Source organism: Cryptotermes secundus, unplaced genomic scaffold (assembly GCF_002891405.2).
Source record: "Cryptotermes secundus unplaced genomic scaffold, Csec_1.0 scaffold333, whole genome shotgun sequence".
In the NCBI taxonomy this organism is placed as follows: Eukaryota; Metazoa; Arthropoda; class Insecta; order Blattodea; family Kalotermitidae; genus Cryptotermes; species Cryptotermes secundus.
The window spans coordinates 1,261,423-1,285,038 of record NW_019742965.1 but is presented as its reverse complement, the minus strand read 5'-3'; the positions used below and the strand labels follow the sequence as shown (position 1 = coordinate 1,285,038).

The window sequence follows — 23,616 nt, the reverse complement described above, 5'->3', positions numbered from 1 at the left end:
CAAGAAAATGTTTTAGCATAGTAAGACACCTGAAGATGGCCATTTAGGGCCGAAACATGTTGTGTCGTATGTGAGAGAGTGAGAAAGAAGGAACGATTTGTTGCATTGTTGACGGATTGTGTAGTACAATAAACAGTATTATTTATCTACTAACGCTATCCAGGCCATGTATAAAATCGTGTACGATATAGAATACGTGTCTCAGATCGAACTCAATGTTTGTCTGTGCCTGTAAGTGTGCTATATCTATTTCCCAATAGCCAGACTTCTGTTCAGCGTCTTTTCACAGCCATAAATGTGAACAAAACCATCAGAATTGGAATCCATCACACAGACTTCAATGTGCGTAAATGGTTGTAACAGAATAACAACTGGATGCCTTAAACCTCATTCTTCTTTGTAATTAATGCCTAATTAAGGAAAGCAACTTGAACTCACCCGCGTGGCCCCCACAGAACAGTTCGTTGTCGTTGTAGTTTACCGGATTTGGAAACCCGAATCTCCACATGCTGTTGCGTGCGGGGGGGTTCATAAGACGCCCGTGTCCACTGACCCCGTCCAGATGCAGGGCCTGCAGAAAATTAAAAGCGAGTACTGTATTAGTGTAGAGTGAGATGATACGTTTAGAAGTCAAATGCATTTAAAAATATTTAACACGAAGTATGGTAGTCTAATAGAGTGACTTCGGCGGCGTGTGATTTTCCTTTTCTTTCCCTGTGTCACTTCACGTGTCATGCTTTTTAAGCGTTACCTTGTGCGCTTGTTCACAATACCGGATTTAATCTTAACAATCCGTGTATCTGTCAATGTCCTTAATTATTAGCCTTCTCAAATATTTTTTCTGTTATTTTTTTTTTCTTGTGGACTCTAAAGAATAATACAAAGAATTATGTAAATTCAGAACAAAAGGAACACGAAAAATTATGTTTATGTACTTTATACATATACGAGTATATATGTATTACATAGAAGAGAACACAACTTTGGATTAAGGATTACAAAAGAAAGCCATGATGTCTGTCACTCTTTGTCCTTCGCACAGACACGTGCCACTTGCCCAACATATGGCAAATTGTCAGTTAATGGTTAGAATATTCAAGGTCTCCTTCTGCTGTTATGTTTGATATTCCTGTCCTTCAAGTGTGGATATAGGAGAGCTGATAAAGATCTGTGCCACTTCAAAACGTTAATTGTTTTACAGGGTGTAACGAATTCCACTACTCTGGTGACAGCAATAGGGAGTCAGTTCGGGGTTTCGTGGTAACATCTGTTAAGTGTGTTAGAAAAACTCGTATCTGACGAATTGCTATAGATGTCATCAGGCTATCATGGCACTTGCTAGCTGATTGCGAGTGATGGCATCATGTTGTGTTGTGCCGAAGTTTTTGGAGGACCTGGATATCTCCTTATTTAAGTCCACGATCTCCGAAACACTTGAAAATCCATTTTCTAAGCCCAAGCCTACATAGAGAGCCGACCGTGTTCTGCCAGAAATATAAACACTTAAACAACTACAAATATTCTTAAAATTAAAAATAAAAAACAATACAAAAAGTAAAAGTAAACAAATTAAAATGCGGAAAAAACAAAATTGTCTTTTACAGTAAAAAAAGAAGATAAAGTTATTCCTGTAACAGGTCATGAAGGCCCATAGGGTTGTGAGACGTTGAGGGTCTCACATTACCTAGATAATCGGCTCACAGATGAGGTCAGCCTTACGCTCCGGCCGCCTTTTAACTGCCACGAAAATTCCTGGTACTCATTTCTGTTAGAGGCTGAGTCGACCCCAGATGCATAGTGCGGCTGGAAGGATTACGTCAACTGAAAAAGATCCACCTCATCGGGACTCGAAACCGCGACTTTCCGGCTTGTAGCATAGTGTCTCAGTGTGACATTCTATTTAAGTTTTAAATTAGATTTCTTAAAAAAATGATGTCTACACGCGGTATAATAACATAAACGCAAAACAACAAACATTTAAATCCTAACGAACTAACAAAGAAATTCATTAAAATCAAACTAACATAATACTGAAATGGAAAAAAATATTTTGGAAAAGGGTCGATGACTCTTACCAAGTTAAGATTTTTGCATCTTCTACAAGGCAAAATTTTGTATGTGTACTCGTATATGTATTCGGCAAAGAAAGTTGCTACCTGAAAAATCAGTTAGCCAATTAGCAAACCACTGTTTTATACACCACGAATGAAGCTACAAATATAGCAGAAGTAATGCAACATTTCCATAAAAGTAAGATAGATCCAGGGCCGCGCCATAGCTCAAGCGGTTAGTCGCTGGCTTCCCATCGCGTCGGCCCGAGTTCGATCTGGGGTCTGGTCAAGTGGGATTTATGGTGGACAAAGTGGCGCTGGGGTAGGTTTTCTCCGAGTACTTCGGTTTCCCCTGCCAATCTTCATTCCACCGATTGCTCCACAATCACCCTCACCTATCATCTGGGGCTGGTACAATAGGCCAGAAGTGGCCGCAGTACAAGGGACTTAGTCCCACTCCACTAGCAATAAAAAAAAATAGATCCAAACAAGGAACAAATTTCAGTGTCTTTCGACGTGCAGAAAGGCACATACATGTGTATGTCACTAATTCCTTCGTGTGCCTTGACATTTCTCAGTAAGCCTTCTGAGGTCCCTCCATGCATCCTAGTAAACATGTGATCCGTCAGACACGAATAACGCCTCAAATGTCATTTGAGGAATGAAACAGCTCTCCCGGCTACCATAAACGAGGCTGTTCACGGTGTTCCTCAGCCTCTTCAGGCGAATGTCAGTGCAGCTGTTTAGAATACAAAAATTGTTATCTATTTAAATAACATTATCACATTCTCAATCGCTGCAATGTAGCGCTTGCAGTTGAAACAGCATCTATAAATAAGAAATCATAAATCTTTCTTTCTAGTTTACTTCTTTCTTTCCTATTCTATGTTTCTTCTCTTTCATTCTTGCGTACTCTCTTTCTACCGTCCTTCATTTCGTATGTAGCCTACTTCTTCTTACGTGTCTCGCCGTCTGTGTTGCTTAGTTACAGAAAGCGAGTTGAAGCTTCCTGAAAATTACTGAACTTCTGTCGTATCAATTCTCTGCTAAGACCAGTCGGGAAATATTGCGCCCAACTATGGGGATGTGCGAAAAAATGCAACATCGAAGTCATCCAACGATACCAGAACAAAATACTAAGACGCATAGCAGATGCGCCCTGGTATGTACGCAACAGGGACCTCCATCGAGACCTCGATGTCGAAACAGTCGCATCCATTATTGCAAGATACGCCACCTCACATGAAAACCGACTTCGACAACACGTCCAGGCTCCTAAATGTGGGAAACCTAACCAGGCGACTCAAACGGACCAAACCTTACGAACTAGCCAAGCAGCCCGACAGCTAAGGGATCCGATGGGCGATCTTAACTTCATATAAGCTTAGTAACTTAGTGTCAAATTAAAACAGATTGTTAGTTCAAGCGAACTAGTCTTTGTAACATTTTGCTTACATCTTGTAGCAGCCAATAAATAAAAAAAAAATCAACTCTCTTACAAATAAATCAGAGGGCCTATATCACATAAAGATGAGAGTAAAAGGTACTAAATGAAATGTAAACACACGTAACCTTGGATACCAAGAAAGGAATTTGTTGTTCTCAACTAATAACTACTTAGTATTCCAGCTTTTCAAGTCGTGGGGTCCACGTATCTGACAGCACCAAATTCACCTGCCCCCCTCCAGAAGGTTAATGATCGCGAGGTGGAAATTTTTCGCAAAACAAACACTCGATATGGAGGCAATACTAAAGCAGCAGTAAGTGGTGGAGGCACGTATACCGGTTTGAAATAAAGTTAAAAGGAAGGAAGTCTGAACTGGAACCAGGCTACACGTGGCTCCTTTTCGGAGGCTTCATCGAGAAACGTAACTGCCGTTGTAACATTTATAGCCAGGCGTGAGTCCCTTGTGTAAATGTCAAAGGTCGCAAGCGAATTGATTGTCCGTACTCATATGATTATTAAGACGTCGGATATACTGTACAGTATTATTAACACTAAGTTACAGATTTGCTGGTCACCGTAGCCGAGCGGTCTAAGGCATGCACTGTCTTCGCTCGCTTGGAAACCGGGATCGTGGGTTCGAATCCCACTCAGGGCATGGATGTTTAGTTTGTGTGTGTGCGTTTATCTGTGTTTGTGTACAGGTAGAGGCCTTGCGACGAGCTGATCACCAGCCCAAGGAGTCCTACCGAATGTGTAAGATCTAGAAAAACCGAAGTGAACGGAGAAGTTCATGGAGGTAGGCCTAGGCCCACTGGGGCTGTAGTGCCAAGGGGGGGGGAGGGAAAAGTTACAGAATTACAGCAACAGAACAAGGCGTGTTACTCTGACTAGCAACAGAACCGGAACATTCAACGGATATACCGAAATCCACTAATGTGCACGATAATGCTCTAGTTACACACACACACCCTCAATCTCACAGTCTCTCTCCCTAAAATCAATCTTAATACTATCCGCTTACATCTCTTTTGTCCGTTCAGAAAATTTCTCGTCAAAATTTCGTATGCTATCCTTGTCTCCCAGTTATTTACATGTAACTGACTATGGGCTGAAGAGCAGGGGCAGAGACTTTGCACTCCGTCAACATGTGCACAATGACCCTATGACCCATATACCCTCCTACCCAATGCGCATGGGGTGCTCTTTCGTCCACAGTAAGGCTGTCGGGACATTAATTTGACCACTTACCTCGATGGAATACTAAGGTTAGGAATGCACGGAGCTTTACCTCCTCCAATACTCACTCACGGTGCGGTGCTTAGACATGGAAACAACTCTACGTTATATGCTTATAAAATATATAGAGTATGGAATGCACTGTTTACACAACAAATGTTGATGCAGTAGTATCTCCTTCCTTTTGAATACTGATTGTTGTTGTGCAGGCGGTGTATTCCATCCTTTATATGTATATCTTATTTATGACACAAAGCAGGATGAAAAATATTATGATTATATGCTTATACCAAGAAACTAATTCCGAGGCATAAAATAAGTTTCGTAATACATAACTTTCTTGCGGTGAAATTTCCAAAGTCTACTCCCAAATCCCAAGCCAAATGAACAAATTTTGTTGCCCGCTGTGCGTAAATGCCCACTGAACAAATCTACAGATGTTATGTTTCCTTAAACCTTCTATCCATATCTGATGTTACCTGATATTATAAAGTAACTAGCATGATGGGGCCGCGCCATAGCTCAAGCGGTTAGTTCATGGCTTCCCACCGCGGGGGTCCGGATTCAATCCCGGGTCTGGTCAAGTGGGATTTGTTGTGGACAAAGTAGCGCTGGGGCAGGATTTCTCCGAGGACTTCGGTTTCCCCTGCCAATCTTCTTTCCACCAGTTACTTCACAATCACCCTCACCTATCATCTGGGGCTCGTACAATAGGCCAGAAGTGGCCACAGTACAAGGGACTTATCCCCCCCCCCCACTAGCAACAATAATAATAGTAATAATAATAAACTAGCACGATCATGCAGAAAATCGGGACTTTAGTTCCAAAACCCACTTATCTTCCTCGTCGAGTTCATTTACGAGCGTTATTTCTGTGGTATTCAGAATATAATTTTTGTAGGCAGGCCTTAAAAGGAAAACTTTATTCCCACAAACGTCTTCGGAGCTTCATATGCATAAAATTATAATACACAATTTATGAATACACCAACAAAAAACCGAATTATCTTAAAACAAATCCCGCCATGTTCTACCGCAAATAGTTTCATTACCATAGCTATTGTAACATACGAGTGTATCTAGGTTACTTGCTTATTGTCACGGTCACAAAGCTCTGCTTACAGAAGACAAAACGGGGAGACAAACTGACTTCGACTGAAATTCCTTCATGTAACACGATGATCAGCAATTTTCCCGTGGAAGAACATATTCTGTCTTCATTTTTCTTTTTTGGGATGCACCTTTAAAAAAAATAGGGAGGGGTGGGGAGATGGATGAACGGATATTTGGAGGGAGTGACTTTTGGCTATTATTGTATATATGGATACTTGTGACATTACGTTTTTAATTTCTTTTTGCCATTATCCTAATGAAGTGGAATGAAAAATTAAGCTACCTTACGACCTTATTTTCTTATAGAGCATTGACAATTTCACTTGATGCACTGTGCCCTTTTCGAAACTTCCAACGAATAAGTAATCGGAACATACAACATAAAATGAAAACCTTGTTTAATCGCGAGTCTGTACAGTAGACTTGGTCAAGAATTGGGAACTGGAAGTTCAGGTTGTCATTGTTCCTTATTCAACGAGATTGGAACCAGGAGATATTCAAATCCGACGATAAACTAGGAAGCCGGGCGTGGCCACCACATCAAGGACAGTATATGGCCTGCATTTGTGGCTCTTCAACGAACTAATTTCTCCAGAGAAAAACTAAATATATTACCAAGTAGAAACGCCCAGATATTCAGAAGGCGGTAGAAAGAAAGAGTGACAAGCTCCTCTCCTATTTCGTCCGTACTTTAGATTAATTATAGCAACATAAATATGTACTCCAAATCAAATTGAATTATTTTTCCAATGTGATCTATGACATTCTGTACATTTCTTTTTACTTTTTTGAACTGCAAATGGGTTTTTACCCGGTGGCAGTGGTACTACGATAAGACACAACACACAAATAACACACATCACACAAAATAACACATCAAGCTGAAACAAAACACAACATACAAAACTACACAAATAATAAAGGACACATTACACACAATGAATACAATGCAAATACCATTACAACTACAATTAAATAAATTAATATTAATAAAAAATAAGTATATTATACACTAAAGAGTAACAGTAATTAAGCAAGCAATGTCATAAACTGATGCATCCATATGTCACCATGACCTTCCTTCAGTCCACTTCACTACACTTACGCACCCTTCACATCCTCACCACAGTTTACTTCCCTTCACTTCACACTTCACTTCCCTTCACTTCACTTCAGTACTACTAGTCTTAATTTTGAGCAATATTGGTTATTCAGCTAATGTTTTCAAGTATTCTCGCTATGCAAAAGATAAAAAGTCCCTTGATTCGGTATAGAGAAAAATACTTGAAATAAAATTTGTAGTTTGAAGTTTCTTTAATTTAAAAACATTTATATCAGTTTTTTTTTTATCTAAATGTAGACTCCAGTTTCTTCTAAAGAATGGGTTGAATTTTACTAAAGATATAAAAATCAGACATTCCGGATAAGATCAAAGTAGACCCGCAAAAATTTAGTCTAAATCTGTTGAATCATTTCAGACATGAAAGTAGCGGGTGCATGGACGGACAGACACAACTTCTCATATGTACTCGCATTCTGCGCACTGAGCGTCAGCAATGGACGTAACATTGTTCTTTGCCATTGCTATTTATTTTCGTTAGCTGCGTAAACATTTATATGCCAATACAGGACAGGGGAAATGGTTTCCTCAATTGGCCCTCATGCAGAATAAGAAATGTTTACACTGTTATTGCTGCACATTCTGTAAAGGGCGTCTGCGAATTTCTTTCTAATTCATCAGCTTCATTTCATGCATGTGCTCAGGCCGCGCCATAGCTCATGCGGTTAGTCGCTGGCTTCCCACCGCAGCTGCCCGGCTTCGATCACGGGACTGGTCAGGTGGGATTTTCGGCGGACAAAGTGGCGCTGGGGCGGGTTTTCTACGGGTACTTCGGTTTCCCCTGCCAATCTTCATTCCACCAAATTCACCATGATCATAATCACCTGGGGCAGGTACAACAGGCCAATCAGTGGCCGCCGTGCCGAGTGGACCCAGCTGGACTCCACCCCCCACTAAGCGAATTTAAAAAGAAAATTAATTTAATGCATGTGGCCCAGCTTCTATATGTCAAGGACTTCTTGACTCATTTCTCTACTTCATTAACCGCTATCCGGGAGACAAACGTCAGTATGCACGCAGGAATACTGTAGCAGTAAATCGTTACTGAAGCGTGTATCTGCATCTACTCTCTCACTTATTAATTTAAATTAACTAATTTTATTGACAATATACATATATATGTGTGTCTAAGCCTTCAAAGCACCATTATTCCTACATTTTATTTTTCTCTACAGCTTTCATGAGTATTACATTTCAAGAATATAAAAGTAGCCTATAATAAATTTTATTTAACGCAACATGTTTAATTTATATACCATTGCCTTCAAGGATATATACATCGTAAAATGTATTATAATAATTCTATTTCAAGAAATATGTATTGTCAATTTTATATATTAAGGAGCCGGGATAGGGTAGTAGGTATAGCGACTATGGGCTGGTAAACAGAGGGATCGGAGTTCGAGTCCCGGTGGGGGCAAGAATTTTCTCTTGTCCAAGTCGTCCAGATTGGCTCTGGGGTCCACTCAACCTCCTATCCAGTGGGGACCTGGGAATATTTCCCATGGGTAAAGCAGCAGGGGCGTGAAGCTTACCCTCACCTCCAACTAGTGCCAAGGTCAAGAAAATATTAATCTATACATCCACTCCCCCATACGCCTTAATTGAATAGTGCTTAATTAGTTAAGCACATGGAGAAATTTACCTTTTTTAACCAATATTTAGATAATACAGGGACAAAGAAAATTTAAGTATAACTTTATACTAGCCTAGATTTCCTTTAACTTCACTCGTTTTCTCTACATCTTACATATATTTACGGGCATGAGAAATTTTATTTTAATCAAAATGTTTCATCTATATCCCAAATACCTTCAGGGGAATAAAACTGTCAAATAAATTATAATAACTTTGTTTAACAGAATATATTCTGCCTACTTCCTGAGACATGTTCACAGGTGCAAAACTTTAAATACAATTTCAGTGCTTTATAATTATCGGGATTCGGCAGAGGTTTAAGATATAAACGAAACACGTTAAGTTAAATTAAATTTATTAATAATTTTTATTGATGGGGTATATATGAGTGATGTATTAACACTACAATTTTATATATAACAATGATAAATTGTAAATTTTCCTCTCTATGTCATGAGAATATTAATTTCTTTGGCCTTCCTTTAGGCAAAGAAGTTAATTAAAGAAAAGACAGGAAATTCATGTAGCTTAGCAATTCTCAACAGATGTTACGGCGTGAGTTAAAATTTGTTAAAGTATTTTAATTTAAAATGTGTTTTTACACATTAATACCAATTAAAAAAGAGACTGACAATAACAGTGTAATATTTCCAGCCGGTCTTGTTACGTTGGGGGCACGCAGTAGCGTAGTTGGTTGAGGAGCTATGCTACATGGCGGAAGGTCGCGGGTTCAAGTCCCGATGATGTCATTGGATTTTTCTTCAATTGACCTAATCCTTCCGGCCGCACTCAGCCTCTAACAGAAATGAGTACCAGGAAGTAATTAAATAATTTTCCTGGGGAGTAAAGCGCGGCCGGTGCGTAAGACTGACAAACTTACCGCCATCTTTGAGCCGATTGTCTAGATAGTGTAGGACCCTCAACGTCTCACAACCCTATGGGCCTTCACGGCCTGGTACAGGGATAGCTTTATTTACTTTTAATTGTTACGTTATCGACTAATACTGATATTTTTGTTACGTTAAATTGTTGCTGCTTTCATATTATTTTGGAATTAATTATTACCATGCGTCTTTATTAACAAAATAATGGTATATTTAAATATAAACTAATAAGGCAATGGTGAAAGTTGATACTCACTTCGACAAGAAGTAGCCAAATGCCTAGTAACATCCTTTGAAGAAACAAATCCGAGGGGGTCGCCATATTTCCTCACGCTGCCTTCTCCTGAAACAATAGAAACACATCTTACAGCATGATTACAGGTAAATTCTACGAGGAAAACGGTAAAGGTGAAACTGTTCCTGTAACAGGCCGTGAAGGCCCATAGTGGTGTGAGACGTCGAGGCTCCCATATCTTCTAGACAATCGGCTCACAGATGGAGGTAAAGTTGTGAGATTTATGCGCCCTTTAGTGGTGTGAGACGTCGAGGCTCCCATATCTTCTAGACAATCGGCTCACAGATGGAGGTAAAGTTGTGAGTTTTTTGCGCCCTTTCCCCCCCCCCCCGGTACTCATTTCTGTTAGAGACTGTGTCGACCCCAGGGTCATTTTGCGGCTGGAAGGTTTAAGTAAATTGAAAATATTCAATGACCTCGCCGGGAATCGAACCTCAAGCAACTACGCTAACGCGTGCCCCTTCTACCAGGGTACCCCTTCCAAATCTGCACAATCCAATTCAAAAGTATGATTTGTGAGTGTTGATTAAACCTATTCACCAATCCAAACCCCGTCTACAGTCACTAATACACATGAAAATATCTTCCACGGCCTGATATTAGCAATAATACCAGCTCTGATTGTAAAATGCAGAACTAACGTACTAAGACTGTAAATAACAATAGAATAGCAACCGTTCCCCATTGATGTACGCATAAAAGAAGCGTCTTCATTTTTTCTATTAATTTTTCTGTAGCCTATTCTGAAAGGATAGGTTCGGCCAGAACACCAAAGACAACAGAAACAAAAGGGCCCAGATCCGTGCCCTGAGCTGCACTTCAAATCTCCATCTGCATGTCAGCTTTTGAACGGCTTAAGTACGGCTTTTGCCGGGATGGGCATTTTATTTCACTTGCCTTAGGCGTCTCACGTTCTACGGAGTACAAACCCAGTTTTAACGATTAAGGAGTTGCTTCCTCTCGCAACGGAGTAGGCATGCCGAGTTGCTGCTGTAACTGAATGGCTTTGAAATGTCAAGGTTGCCGCTCCTGGTCCTGTCAGATCCAAAATTAAAAAGAAATAAATAAGAAACCCGGATCATTTGTTACGGAGGAATATAATTCCACTAATAACCTTTATGCAGAGCGTGAACGCGATATTTTGATGGATGTTTGGCAGTGGCCTCTCTTTCTGGTGAGAGAAATCAGCTCTCTTAGTCAACACGTGGAGGAACTCACACGCCTGGAGCAAGAGAAATATATCTCGAAATATCTGCGAGAAAATTGAGGATGACTGGATGACTGGAAGGTTTCGATTTAACTGAAATGGGATGGATCCATGAACAATCTGCTAGTCAAATAATCCGAGAGTAGCAAAGACTTTAACCCGAACACGACAAAGGAATTTTCTATGTTAAATTTCTGATATGAAAGAACATGGGCACGCGGTAGCGTAGTAAGCTGAGGCACTATGTTACAAGCTGGAAGGTAGCGGATTCGACTTCCGATGTCACTGGGCTTTTCAACTGAGCTAATCCTTCGTGACGCATTATGGCTCTGGGGTCCAGTCAGACTGTAAGAGAAATGAGTACCAGGAATCTTCCTGGGGGTAAAGGGTGGCCAGCGCATACGGCAGACAACTTCACAGTGATCTGTGAGGTGATTGTCTAGAAAATGCGGGAACCTCAACGTCTCAAAACCCTATGGGCCTCCACGGCCTGTTACAGGGATAGCTGTAACTTTATAGCAAGGGTACAATGCTAGGAAATAATTGCAATGTTAAACAAACGCCACACATCTAGCACGTCTAGGTGCGCATGTCTGTGATAATGTTTTTTCGAATAAGGAAGGAACATGCAATTATGTCTTCGAAAGAGCGCAAAAATTTCATAATTGTCTAGTTGCCTGTGATTTCCGAACAGGCATGAGGCACTGTTTGCTGCCTCATTCACCCTGGTTTCTCGCTTGCCTTATTTTTTTATCCTAAAAATGGAGGCCACCTGCTCCTCCGGAACGTAGTTCGATTCTCAACGGACTACGCGGCGTTACATGCCAATAGATGGAAATCTTCAAAGATGGGGCTCTTTACCCCAATACACGTTTTGTTTGTTTGCAGTTGTTCACAATTCTGACGGGTTTACACGCTTCCAGCATCCGTGAAAAAGAAAACATATATCAGAAAGTACTTCAGTGGTGAAATAACAGTATTTACATGTTTTCTGGATCCCTGAACACGAGAAACTGGTTTTTGGAATGCCGTCTATCTACATGCATATATGTCTCGCACCAGCCTGTACTACTGTATGAATTTTATTCATATTCTATATTTTATCAACCACAGGTCAGTGTCCATCTAATATGAACATTCTAGCTCCAAAACTAGGGGCCATCCAAGGTGAATCCAAAACAAGAAATGGCGATTTTGCCGAAAACGACACGTATGATTTGGAGTAAATTTCACTAATTTATGATAATATAGTCCTATATAAAGCTGAACGGGTGACATCTTCAGGAAAATAATTGTTCGCGCACTAGAGACTCAAGTGATTGACGCAAAGAGCACATGTCCTAGCTTGGACAATCAGCAACCAACAAAAGTCTACCGAGCAACGGTCAGTTTTATTTCCAAGGCAGTATAATCAGAATCAATCTACGTGAAAAAAAATATGTGCAAAGTTTTTGCACTGATGCATTTGTACAATTGTCAAGCAAATTATATGCTGTAATAGCCTTTTCTCATTAAATATATCCGATTGTAATGCCTTACTTATTTTAAAAAGTCATGGCTCTTTCCCGATACCAGAGAAATTTTCCGACACAATAAGGTTCTGTTATAGGGTGGTTTCCTGTAGTTTGGTTAGGTAATTGGTTTCGTTGAAATATTAAAACAAATAACTACAAAGAATTATAGTTCTATCGCTCATTCATACATTTTGCCCCTCACTATAGCACGTAACAGATCTTCTCAGTCGCGTCTTCAGTAGTAGTTGCCTGGCAACAGCTCTCAAGAACGGAGGTTCCCAATATTCCATGTTCAGCTGCTCCTGTTCTCTCTAGCTGGCTTCAGCTGTCATGTCACAACATTTTGTATTATACCACACAACTAATTATTATAATCTGATGGCACAGTAGTTATCTAGTCAAAAAATCTTGTAAAAAAATTGGTTTATTTTATCTTAAGCGATGTTTAGAAAACGACAGTTGGTACAACCTACGCTAATTAACATGGCGACTGGAATGGCTCGCGGGAGATGTCACAGAAGACTGAAGGTTTTTTATACTGGCCCTTGCTCACAGACTCGAAGGCCGTATCGAAATCTGTTTAGTCTGCTACAAAATTCCACGAAGTATATAACCAACCGAGTGAGAAACTAATATATCCACAAACGAAATTATTAATTAAATAACTAAGTAACCAACTAATATGGCCGCGCCATAGCTCAAGTGGTTAGCCGTTGGCTTCCCACCGCGGCGGCCCCGGTTCGATCAAGTGGGATTTGTGGTGGACAAAGTGGCGCTGGGGCAGGTTTTCTCCGAGTACTTCGGTTTCTCCTGCCATTCTTCATTCCACCAATTGCTCCTTACCTATCATCTGGGGCTGGTACAATAGGCCAGAAGTGGCCGCAGTACAAGGGACTTAGTCCAACCCCACTAGCAATAAAAAAAGAACAACTAGTATGTAACTTAATTCTTATCCAACTATATAATAAATTAACAAATGAAGTAACTTACTATCTAGCGAATCATACACGAAACTAAACAAACAACGAATTACCTAACTGAACGAATAAGTCACTAACAAACAGTTAACTGAAGAGGCAACTAAGCAATCAAATGAACCCCTTCAACCAAGTAAGTAATTATGAAGAATGCCGTCTTCTGGAATGTGGCGCCGTGTAGAACTTGTGTGAACCGATGTTCCTCCGAAACGTCGGTTCACAATATCTACACTGCGCCACATTCCAGAAGACGGCATTTCTCATAGTCACCGCCGTGAAAACCTGAAACCTTACAAAGTAATTAGATAGCTGAGTAAATAACAACATAAATAACTAACAATAAGATAATTCAGAAATCAAGCAGCTAACTTATCAGTTAGGTAGTTAGATAACAAACTCCATCCTACATGAAGAAAGCAGTCTTCTGGGATTTGGCACCGTGTATATGTGGTGTTAACCGACGTTTCGGAGGAACGTATCGCCTCCATCTTCAGGGTAGAAGAAAAAGTATAAGAAATCTGCAAGCGACAAGACCGTGAGAACGGTAAAAGCAGACTGTCTTGTCGCTTGCAGATTTCTTATACTTTTTCTTCTACCCTGAAGATGGAGGCGATACGTTCCTCCGAAACGTCGGTTAACACCACATATACACGGTGCCAAATCCCAGAAGACTGCTTTCTTCATAGTCACCGCCGTGAAAGCCTCAAACCATCCTACATGGTCTTCATTTAATAGTTGGGTGTTATTTCTTAGGGCAAGAACATTCCTTTTATCGGACCGGAAATTAATTATCGTGTTCACAAACACTTGCCACTGGACCATATTATGTACCAATTAAATTCAGTCCATACATTCATGCCTGGATTTCTACCTTACATTTCAATATTATCGTTCCATCTGTGCCTTGGTCTCTTTGCTTGAACACTCCGATCAGGACATTTTATTCATTTTTTTTACTTTTCTCGTTAGCAATATAGCATAAGCTGTATTCTTTAATTTTTCTGCAAACACAACTGAAATCGGTGGAGTAAACCTCATTATACTTCTAGGACTCTATTAAAATGGCCAGTGTCTTAAAAGGAAAGCCTGTTTTAAATAAGGTCATGCTATAAGAGTCCTGCCTTTTCCATTCAATCATTTCAACAGTCAGAGCCAAACCTGTTCGTCCGGGTTTTTGAACGTAGAGAATTATCAAATTAACCTTCTCCTGGATATTTCATAATTGTCAGTCAGTGTCTAAAATGAACCTGAACATTTTAGTAAAACTTCATACCAGAATAAATTTTAGCACAAAATAAAACTAATTTGAAGGCAGAGATATTGGGTTTTCGGACTTTATCCATCGTCCTGGTTTTTTTAAGATAACTAAGAAAAGCCAGGACGATGGATAAAGTCCGAAAACCCAATATATCTGTGTGAAAATAAAACTAATTTGAAGGCATTCCCAGCCTCAGCTACAAGCTTCTCATAGCAACTGCTCCAAATGACTGCACCCCAGCTGTTCGCTAACTAACTCACTCACTCACCAACTAACTACTCTTCACTGACTGACTGAACTCACTCCCTACTAACTGCCCTGCTTATAAGATCTCGGCACGGACCACACATAAAACAGTATTCTTCTGTTTACGGGCTGTTGCCTAGTTCTTTGTTTCATAGTAGTTGTCCAGCAATGGGCCTGCATGCCACAATACCTTTTATATAAATTTAACGTTACATCACTAAATTCTGCAAGGGAACATTTATTAATTTCATTGAATTCCTGTAACTCCTTATGGAGCATAGGACATCCGTGAAACTTCTCCATCTGGTCCTTTTGGCTGCCAGTCTTTTTATTTCATTTCACGTTTTGCCTGCTTCTCTGGCTTCTTCCTCCAAGTTTTCTTGGGACGACCACATCTACTAGCACCCTGGGGGTTCCAGTTCAGTGCAGTCTTTTCAACGGCTCCAGTAGATTTCCTCAAAGTACAGTATGACCGATCCAATTCGTTTTTATTGAAAGTCGTCACAACACAACAATTAATAATATGTTTGTAGTATCAAGTAGTACTTTACTACATGTTTAGTCTTTCAAGAACCCATCATTAGGTAAATACACTTAAAACTTCTTAGCTACTGAATTCCGTGCTAATTACACGATGTAATGTCAGATTTTCCAAATAGTTTACAATAATATAAAATATAAAATTACATAAAAATAAGAGTCTTAAAATGGACTAATTACATAATTAAAGTACAGTTCAGAGTTGTACATATAATTGTATTAAAACAAAAGATCCAATTCCATTTTCTTTTCCTTATCTGAACATCAATTGGCTGTTGATTTTTGACTGTCCAGAGGTCTTCATTTGAGATAGTTTCCGGCGTAAACAAGGCTGTGTACAAAATGCTTATGGCACAACTGTAATAATGAGGGAACCCGGCCTTGAGCACATGAGACAACGGCATCTTGTAATAAAGGTCACTGCCACCATACAATTCGCTTACTTAACACTTCATATTCTGTCTCTATCTGGCAGCATCATCAAACAAACATTACTAAATCGTGCTTTGTTTTAAAACACCGCTAATGCATTCATTAAGATGTTTCACCTATCGTCCGGTTTAAGTTGTCTCTCGCGTATCCTCGAGTCACGTTAAAGCTGAAGTGAAACATGCCACTTCTCAGTCTGCCAGCTCTTCGTTTTCGTTCTATTTAAAAGCCTCTGAAGAATTTCAAGGTAATAGTTTGCTTCATCGACGAAGACAAGAAGACGTTAATTTCATTCTTTTTCCTTGGCACTAAAGCCCCAGTGGGCCTAGGCCTACCACCATGAACTTCTCCGTTCACTCGGTTTTTCTAGAGCTTACACATTCGGTAGGACTCCTTCGGCGGGTGATCAGCTCGTCGCAAGGCCTCTACATGTACACAAACACAGAAAAACGCACACACACAAATTAACATCCATGCCCTGAGTGGGATTCGAACCCATGATCCCGGTTTCCAAGCAAGCGAAGGCAGTGAATGCCTTAGACCGCTCAGCTACCGTGACCGGCTAAGTTCATTTAGAAACGTAAATTTGTTCATGAAGGCCTACGGCTTGTAATTGAGGTATACATTCGTATATCACTCTCAAAGAGCAAAAAATACAGTGAAGAAGGATAGGAGAGAAATGAAAGAAAAATGTAAGCCATAAATAATGAGGTGGGCACTGTTGTGGAAAAATATATTCTCATGGAATGGTCTGTTGCTAGACAACGCTTAGCTAAGAGCGCGTTTCGCAGCAACGAATATGTTTATATGAATGAAGGCGTTGCAACAAGATTCACACAAGTTTCGCGGCAATGAACACGCTTGAAGAAATCAAAGCGTTGCCCCGAGATTGATACACGTTTCTTGGTAACGGGTGAAACAGACAATAACACAGGAACTGTAAGACATGGCGATTGCTATATCGTCCGCATGGAAGTTAGTTCAGCCTAGGAGAGTTCAGTAGTGAGAGATTCTTCAGGGAGATCCGCCAGACAGACGTCGTTCAGAAGGACTTCTATGTGTCAGCTGTTACAATTGACCGTAATTATGAAGAAGAGCCAATAAACCCAATTATCAAATCCAGAACCAAATATTAATAGTCACACCAACACTGGATACGTAACAGTTTATATGATAGTGGTGCACATATCTGTATCCTGAAATAACATTCTTCAGGAAATAGATTATGACGCACTTCAGCAAACTCAGATTTGACTTCCAGCAATTTCTCTCTGCTGGGGCCACTGAGGCTATGATGGGAGGGCAGAAATTTGAAAAAGATAAGCAGGCCTATTACTACATGAAGTATTACATACAGCTGGACGTGGGAAATGTATAGAGAGATGGGAAAATCGTTGAAAAAGAATGTTGACCATAGAGAGAAACATATAAAATATATTTCAGCACAAGATGAAAAAATACACCCGTGTGGAGGCGAGGTCAAATACTTCCACCGTGACCCTGCGAGTCGTAGGAGGCGACGAAGAGGGAAGTCTCAAATCTGAGACAGTAAAATGTGGTCACGAGTACCATAGACTCGGACCCGAGAAAGACTGCGCTGGCAAGGACCAGCAGCATATACAAGAGACAGACCCGTCCTCTCGTCAGAGATGGTGCCCCACAGAAACAAGACCGTAACTGCCACAGTAATAAATATCTGGTCATGAGCTCCGGATGGGGCTCGACACCAAGACTTACTGACTGACTGGCCGTCAGTCGCAATGTGACTTTGATTTTGACTTGATGAAAAATAAAATTAAGTCTTAGAATTTACTGTACTCTCTTTGGAGAATCCTTGATTGGTATAAATCTTCATCCAGAGCTTCTGAGCAGGACGTATAAAGCCTCTATAGTCGAAGATGCCATGACTCAAAATACATCTTGTATAGGCTGAAGTTGTTGCCAATTCATAGGTCGGTCTGCTCATGTCACAGCAAATACAAGGCAGTCTGAGAATACGCGTATACCAGACGACCGGGCGAATAGGGCAGAGTTCATGTCGTTACTGTTCATCTTAGTTACATTTTACTGTAGAATTTTGCAAAAAATTATAACTTACAGGCCTATATGACAATGGCAGGAGCTAGCTGCCAAATCATATCATCTTATTATCTGACTTCAACTGGTTTACGCCTCCAGCGTAGAAACTATTTGCTGTGCTGTTATTAGAATGATCTTGCGCAATAGGAGAATCTGCAGAATTTGTTTCTCATAAATAATTAAATCCTTGCACATAAATGGCTAATGTCTGCTCTTCTGACACTGTCATTATCTATATTTGTAAGTATTTACGAATATGAGCCGACGATGGCAAGTGTGGCAAGTATGCTTGAATCGGCATTTTGTTGTCCACTTTTCTTGATAAACCTTCCTCTAATAACCATTATCGACGCGTGAGTGTTTGTTTCATCAATTTACTTTTATAGATGCAACCGTCGGTAGAGAACTTTTGTATTGAGGTTAAGTATTTTTGGCGATGTTTATTTCTAATGATTTCCAGTTCAAATTTCAAGTCGCTTTGTGCTGGTGGACTTAAATTATTATAGACAAAACTGTTCGCTGCTGAGAAAGGTGGATCAAGCGGTAAAAATTCTGGCTTCTGTTCGGGAGATGTTCGTTTGTAATCCCGTCCGGGACACCGACTAAGGTGAATGAAATATTTCGTGGTTCTCGTAAGTCTCTCCACGTAACTTTCCGAATAATGCCTTAAATTACGTCACTACAGTTTTCTCCCACGTCTATTCTAACTAATTCACCGTAATACAGTACAATCATTCGAAGTGATATAGCCTGAGATACTGACGGCGACATTAAATGAACTAAGAATATATAAATAAAAAACCGCGAATCGAAGTGGTCTTGCGGCCCAGGGTGTGAAATATCTTGACCCGCTCAAACCCCACTCAAAGTAAGGACATGTTTGCATTCTTTCTGTCTTTGTTATCCTGTGTAGGTAGCAGCCTTGCGAGGGGATGGTCCGTCGTTCTCGATCGGCTGTCTGTAAGATTAGTAGTTTCAGATTAGTTCTGAATGGAAACAGTCCAGAGGGCCTAATCCGTCAAGGGAAGAAGAAGAAGAAGGAGGAGGAGGAGGATTAGGAAACGAATAATAAAAACCGTGTTTCACTTCTGGTTGGTAAATCAGGACAGATATCAAGACTTACGAGATGGCCTTAGAAATGTTTCCATCACGAAGGTCAACAACTTAGAAATTGAAATCGTGAGCAAACGTTAAGTGCAGAATAATAATAAGTTATAGTAACTCTTAACTACAGACTTATTAAAAATAAAGTATTCTCCTCTGTCTATTCCTTTCTCAGATGATTAAATAATTATCAGTTCGTAGCCCCTACGAAACCCGAAGATTCGTTGCCGTGCTCACAAAAGCAGCCATTAGACCACACAGTGACTCAAGTGAATGTAATTTATATCTTCGCGCACTGTGAACTATTTTGATATAATCTTCCTACTACCACTTAGATTTCATGAAGGCCGCCCAGTAGCTCAAGCGGTTAGTCGCTGGCTTCCCACCGCGGCGGCCCGGGTTCGATCCCTGTCTGGTCAGGTGGGATTTGTGGTGGACAAAGTGGCGCTAGGGTAGGTTTTCTCCTAGTACTTCGGTATCCCTTGCCAATCTTCATTCCACCAATTGCTCCACAATCACCCTTACCTATAATTTGGGGCTGGTACAATAGGCCAGAATTGGCCGCAGTACAAAGGACTTAGTCCCACCCTACTAGCAATAAAAAACTGAAAGATTAACTAAATGTTTAATAGTTTATTAATTATACACAACGGTATCCCTCAATTCAGAATATGAAGACCGGTTTTGTTTGTCGCCAAATGACTTAATTCAAGATAAAACTGTCGGACGCTCTTCTAAGAGCAACTGTTCGGCCTCTAACGAGGCACGCATCCATCCATCTGTCCACACATACATACATACATGCTGTCACGCGTTCGAGTGATGATAGAAGGGGTTTTGGATTGAGAACTGGGTTTACTGGACGCTTTATATAAGTCATGACTTAACTTCACAGATCACTCTCACACACAATGTAACGTTTTCAGTCACGTTGTTTGGTAGCGGTTTCCAACGGCGGATGTTCCTCTGTTTCTGGGTTCATATCTTTACAGTGCGACGACCATACAAGTCAACGTCATAATCTGACCGCTAGCGTCAGCTGGTGCTTCCTTCAGCTGCTAGCTTCTGGACTGGACTGGACTGGACTCCCTTCCATCTGCCAAATTCCAGCTTTAGCTGCCAATTTGGACTGCCTTCCGAGCTGAACTAACTGGCTTCCAACTGCCGAGCTCACACAAAATTGGTTCCGTATGTAACTTCGACACGGACAGCACAGAAAACACTGCTTCCAACAGCTACTCAATTGTTGAATGCGTAGGTTGCTTGGCGATGGCTCTGGTATTGTTGCGTGCTACACAGTCGTTGCATAGAAATGGCGGTTTCTCTGGATATCTTATTCTGTCAGGCCTCATGTCGCAATACATATACACATATATAAACTCACAGAGGGCGTAACCAAAACCAGTTTTCTTACGCAGGTGTGCTGGAAAATTCTATATCCGTGAAAAACTCGAGAACTATTTTCTTATCATACAGCAACACTTTCTCCTATGTACTACGTATATGAGGGAAAAATACACCTCGCCTTGAAGTAGTTTTTATCCTACATGTCTTATTTTGGAGAAATAAAAGGAAACTTGTGAAATCTCCTTGCTGTCTGTCTGTGTATCCGTTTGTGTTTGCGCATCTGCTTGTGCATCCCCCTTAATTTTTGTTAGGGGTTTTGAGAGGTCACTTTGTTGCCTACATGACCCACACTTTCTTTTTTGCTGTCCCTGTCGTATCAGCGGAAAGTAGTCGTTTAATCCTTCCCAGAACTTCTTGCGTAAATATAATGTTATAAAGTGGGTGTAGTGCAAATTCCATATTTACTTTTGGTTTTCGTTGCTGCAGAAAGTGAACCCTGCAGTTATGCATGTGGCATTTGGCATTAAAAGAGGCCGTAAATATAAGCACAATTTTAACAGCTTCTACGTATGTGTTGAAATTTAATAAAAAAAACATGAAGCAGTCTGAAACTTTTAGATTATATTTTATAGCTTTATACCAATAGCGAAATTTGAAAGGCGTTGTAAATAAAGTGTTAGTAAACTGAATAATTTGTTCCCAACAATTTCTGCTAGCCTCTCTAGAAAAATGAGTGTTTAAAGAAAATATGTCACCTAGAGAAATGTCTGGGATATGTGTGACAGCACAGTGACAGCCAACTGAATATGTCCCATAGAAATAAACATAGGTCACCATTTTGTATGAGTATTATCATGGGCACTAAATTTTTAGGTTCCCACAGTGGTGAAAGTTAACACTACAGTCTTACGGGATGTGACGCCTTGTAGTCTTACAGAAGGAACCCACTACCTCCATCTGCAGGGTATAAGAATGTGCACAAACTCATGCTGAGTAAGATGGCTACTCCGATCTGGTAAAGTAACATGAAGCCAGCATCGGCTCAACAAGGGCTAGGCAAGTAGTGGGATGTCCCAACTGCCTGCGTGCTATATGCGTCTTTGCTATAATTACTACATTGAATTATTCGACCCTGCTTCATCAGTATGAAATGAGACTCCACTTCACAGAGTTTAACATTAACAATTCAGACAGTTTCAACACCTCAGTAATTAAAATTATGGACCCACTGCCCCATAAGTTAACTCTCTACAGCGCCACACCCTTCAGATAGCATCTATAGTTTGTCAACTCTCCTGAATTTAGCGACTAGAAACGTGGGACCTCCTACTTCATCTAGGGCGGAGATGGGGCTACAATTCCCAGAGAGGTCCCACGTCATGCAAAAATAAGTTTAAAGCACAATTGAATGGAGACAGAGAGATAGATAGATTTTTATAGATAGATAGATAGATAGGTAGGTAGATAGATAGATAGATAGATAGATAGATAGATAGATAGATAGATAGATAGATAGATAGATAGATAGATAGATAGATGGCAAATTACGATCTGAGTACCAAGGCACTGCAACAAACACTGGTTACTATTCACAACTGCAGACACTGGCTAACATATAGCAGACACACCGGGTTGTGGCTAGTCCCTATCTCCGGACTAGCTCTATCGATTGGGCCCAAGCGCGTAGCTTTTACCTGAAGATGGAGACCGTATCCAGTCTCCGAAACGTTGTGTTTTGAAAAATAAATATTACGGCTTTTAGATATAGACAAGACCATGGATAATGTCCAAAAACATAATATTTGTGCATAGGTTTTGTATTGTTGGGGTGCGTTTAAGGATTAGTCGCTGGTTTCCCATCGCGGCGGCCTGGGTTCTATCCCGGGTTTGGTCAAATGGGATTTATGGTAGATAAAGTGGCGCTGGGGAAGGTTTTCTCCGAGTACTTCGGTACCAACTGCTCCACAATCACCCTCACCTATCATCTGGGGCTGGTACAATAGGTCAGAAGTGGCCGCAGTACAAGGGACTTAGTCCCACCCCACCAGCAATAAAAAAGGGTGAATAGTGGGAAATATATTTGAACCAAGGACCTATACATTACGGGGCAGAAATGTCAACCATTATACCACTATGTACGGTGACGACTCTTAACGTCATCGCGCAACGCTGCGTTAACTCTACATGTAAATAAATACCATAGGGAATTAACCATCTACAATTAAGTGCTAATGGTCCAATTGTCAGTTGCGTTGGGTATGCCTGTGTTAACAAAACATCCCCGATAGAAATTACACCCGTATTGGTCCTAACGCAAGAATGTCTTTGGTCACCATGTAGACAGCTTCAAATAAGCAACCACCATGTGCATATATGGTCGGCGGCACTCGCGAAAGGGGATTTGCACTGGAAGTACAGTCCGTGATGCAGAAGGTTAAGGGACAGAGTACCTGACCTCGGCAGGCTATTTGCATATGCAGTAAATAAGGAGGGGACAGAGGGATTACGCACGAGAGAGGTACAAACCAGCTTCACATTTCATATTCTGGCGTGCAATAAAATCTGCAGCCCAACAAAACAAGCAAGGAAAACGCAAAGAAGGATTAAAATATCCACGCAAACATGCAGTAACTCTATTCCTGACACTTTCAGAAGAAGCATGGCTGACAAATTACCTTGCTGGACCAGCTGGGTATCGCCCTTGCCAGACGAATGTCTCTTTCTCATTTAGCTCATGTTCATAAAACCATTTTCAGTAGCAACCATATTTCTACTGCAGAGGCTTGCAGCTACTCAATTACAGTCAAATCATGATTATTCAGCAATGATTTACGCAGTTTGCAAGTTACCCTCGCTTTCGTGAGTGATTATTTCATCTGTTCTAGATAAATCTTATACGTATTACTACAGTTGTGGACACGGGTGAACTAGGCGTTCCTCCTTTTCTCCTCTTGAACAGACAGTGAGTGGATTGGAGAGAGAAAAGGATAGATAGACTGAAGCTAATAAGCGAAATTGCAGAAGATGGTGCAGCTCCCAAACTTAGCTGAGTGGATGTGAGTTCAAGGCCTCATCTGGGTGATTAACCAGCGTTAAGGAACGCTACAATATTCCTGAAATTGCTGTGCCGA

At 40.6% G+C, this 23,616-nt stretch overlaps 1 protein-coding gene across 1 annotated transcript in view; it reads right to left on the bottom strand.

Annotated features, from left to right (window-relative positions):
- Nucleotides 1-23,616, bottom strand: part of LOC111873457 — a 70,265-nt gene that overhangs the window by 24,255 nt on the left and 22,394 nt on the right. The window contains exons 2-3 of the mRNA XM_023868196.2: nucleotides 9,746-9,832; nucleotides 439-571 (exon numbers count right to left, since the gene is read on the bottom strand). Coding sequence (XP_023723964.1) covers nucleotides 439-571; nucleotides 9,746-9,811 — 199 coding nt within the window. The 5' untranslated portion in view covers nucleotides 9,812-9,832. The remainder of the gene's footprint in view (nucleotides 1-438; nucleotides 572-9,745; nucleotides 9,833-23,616) is intronic.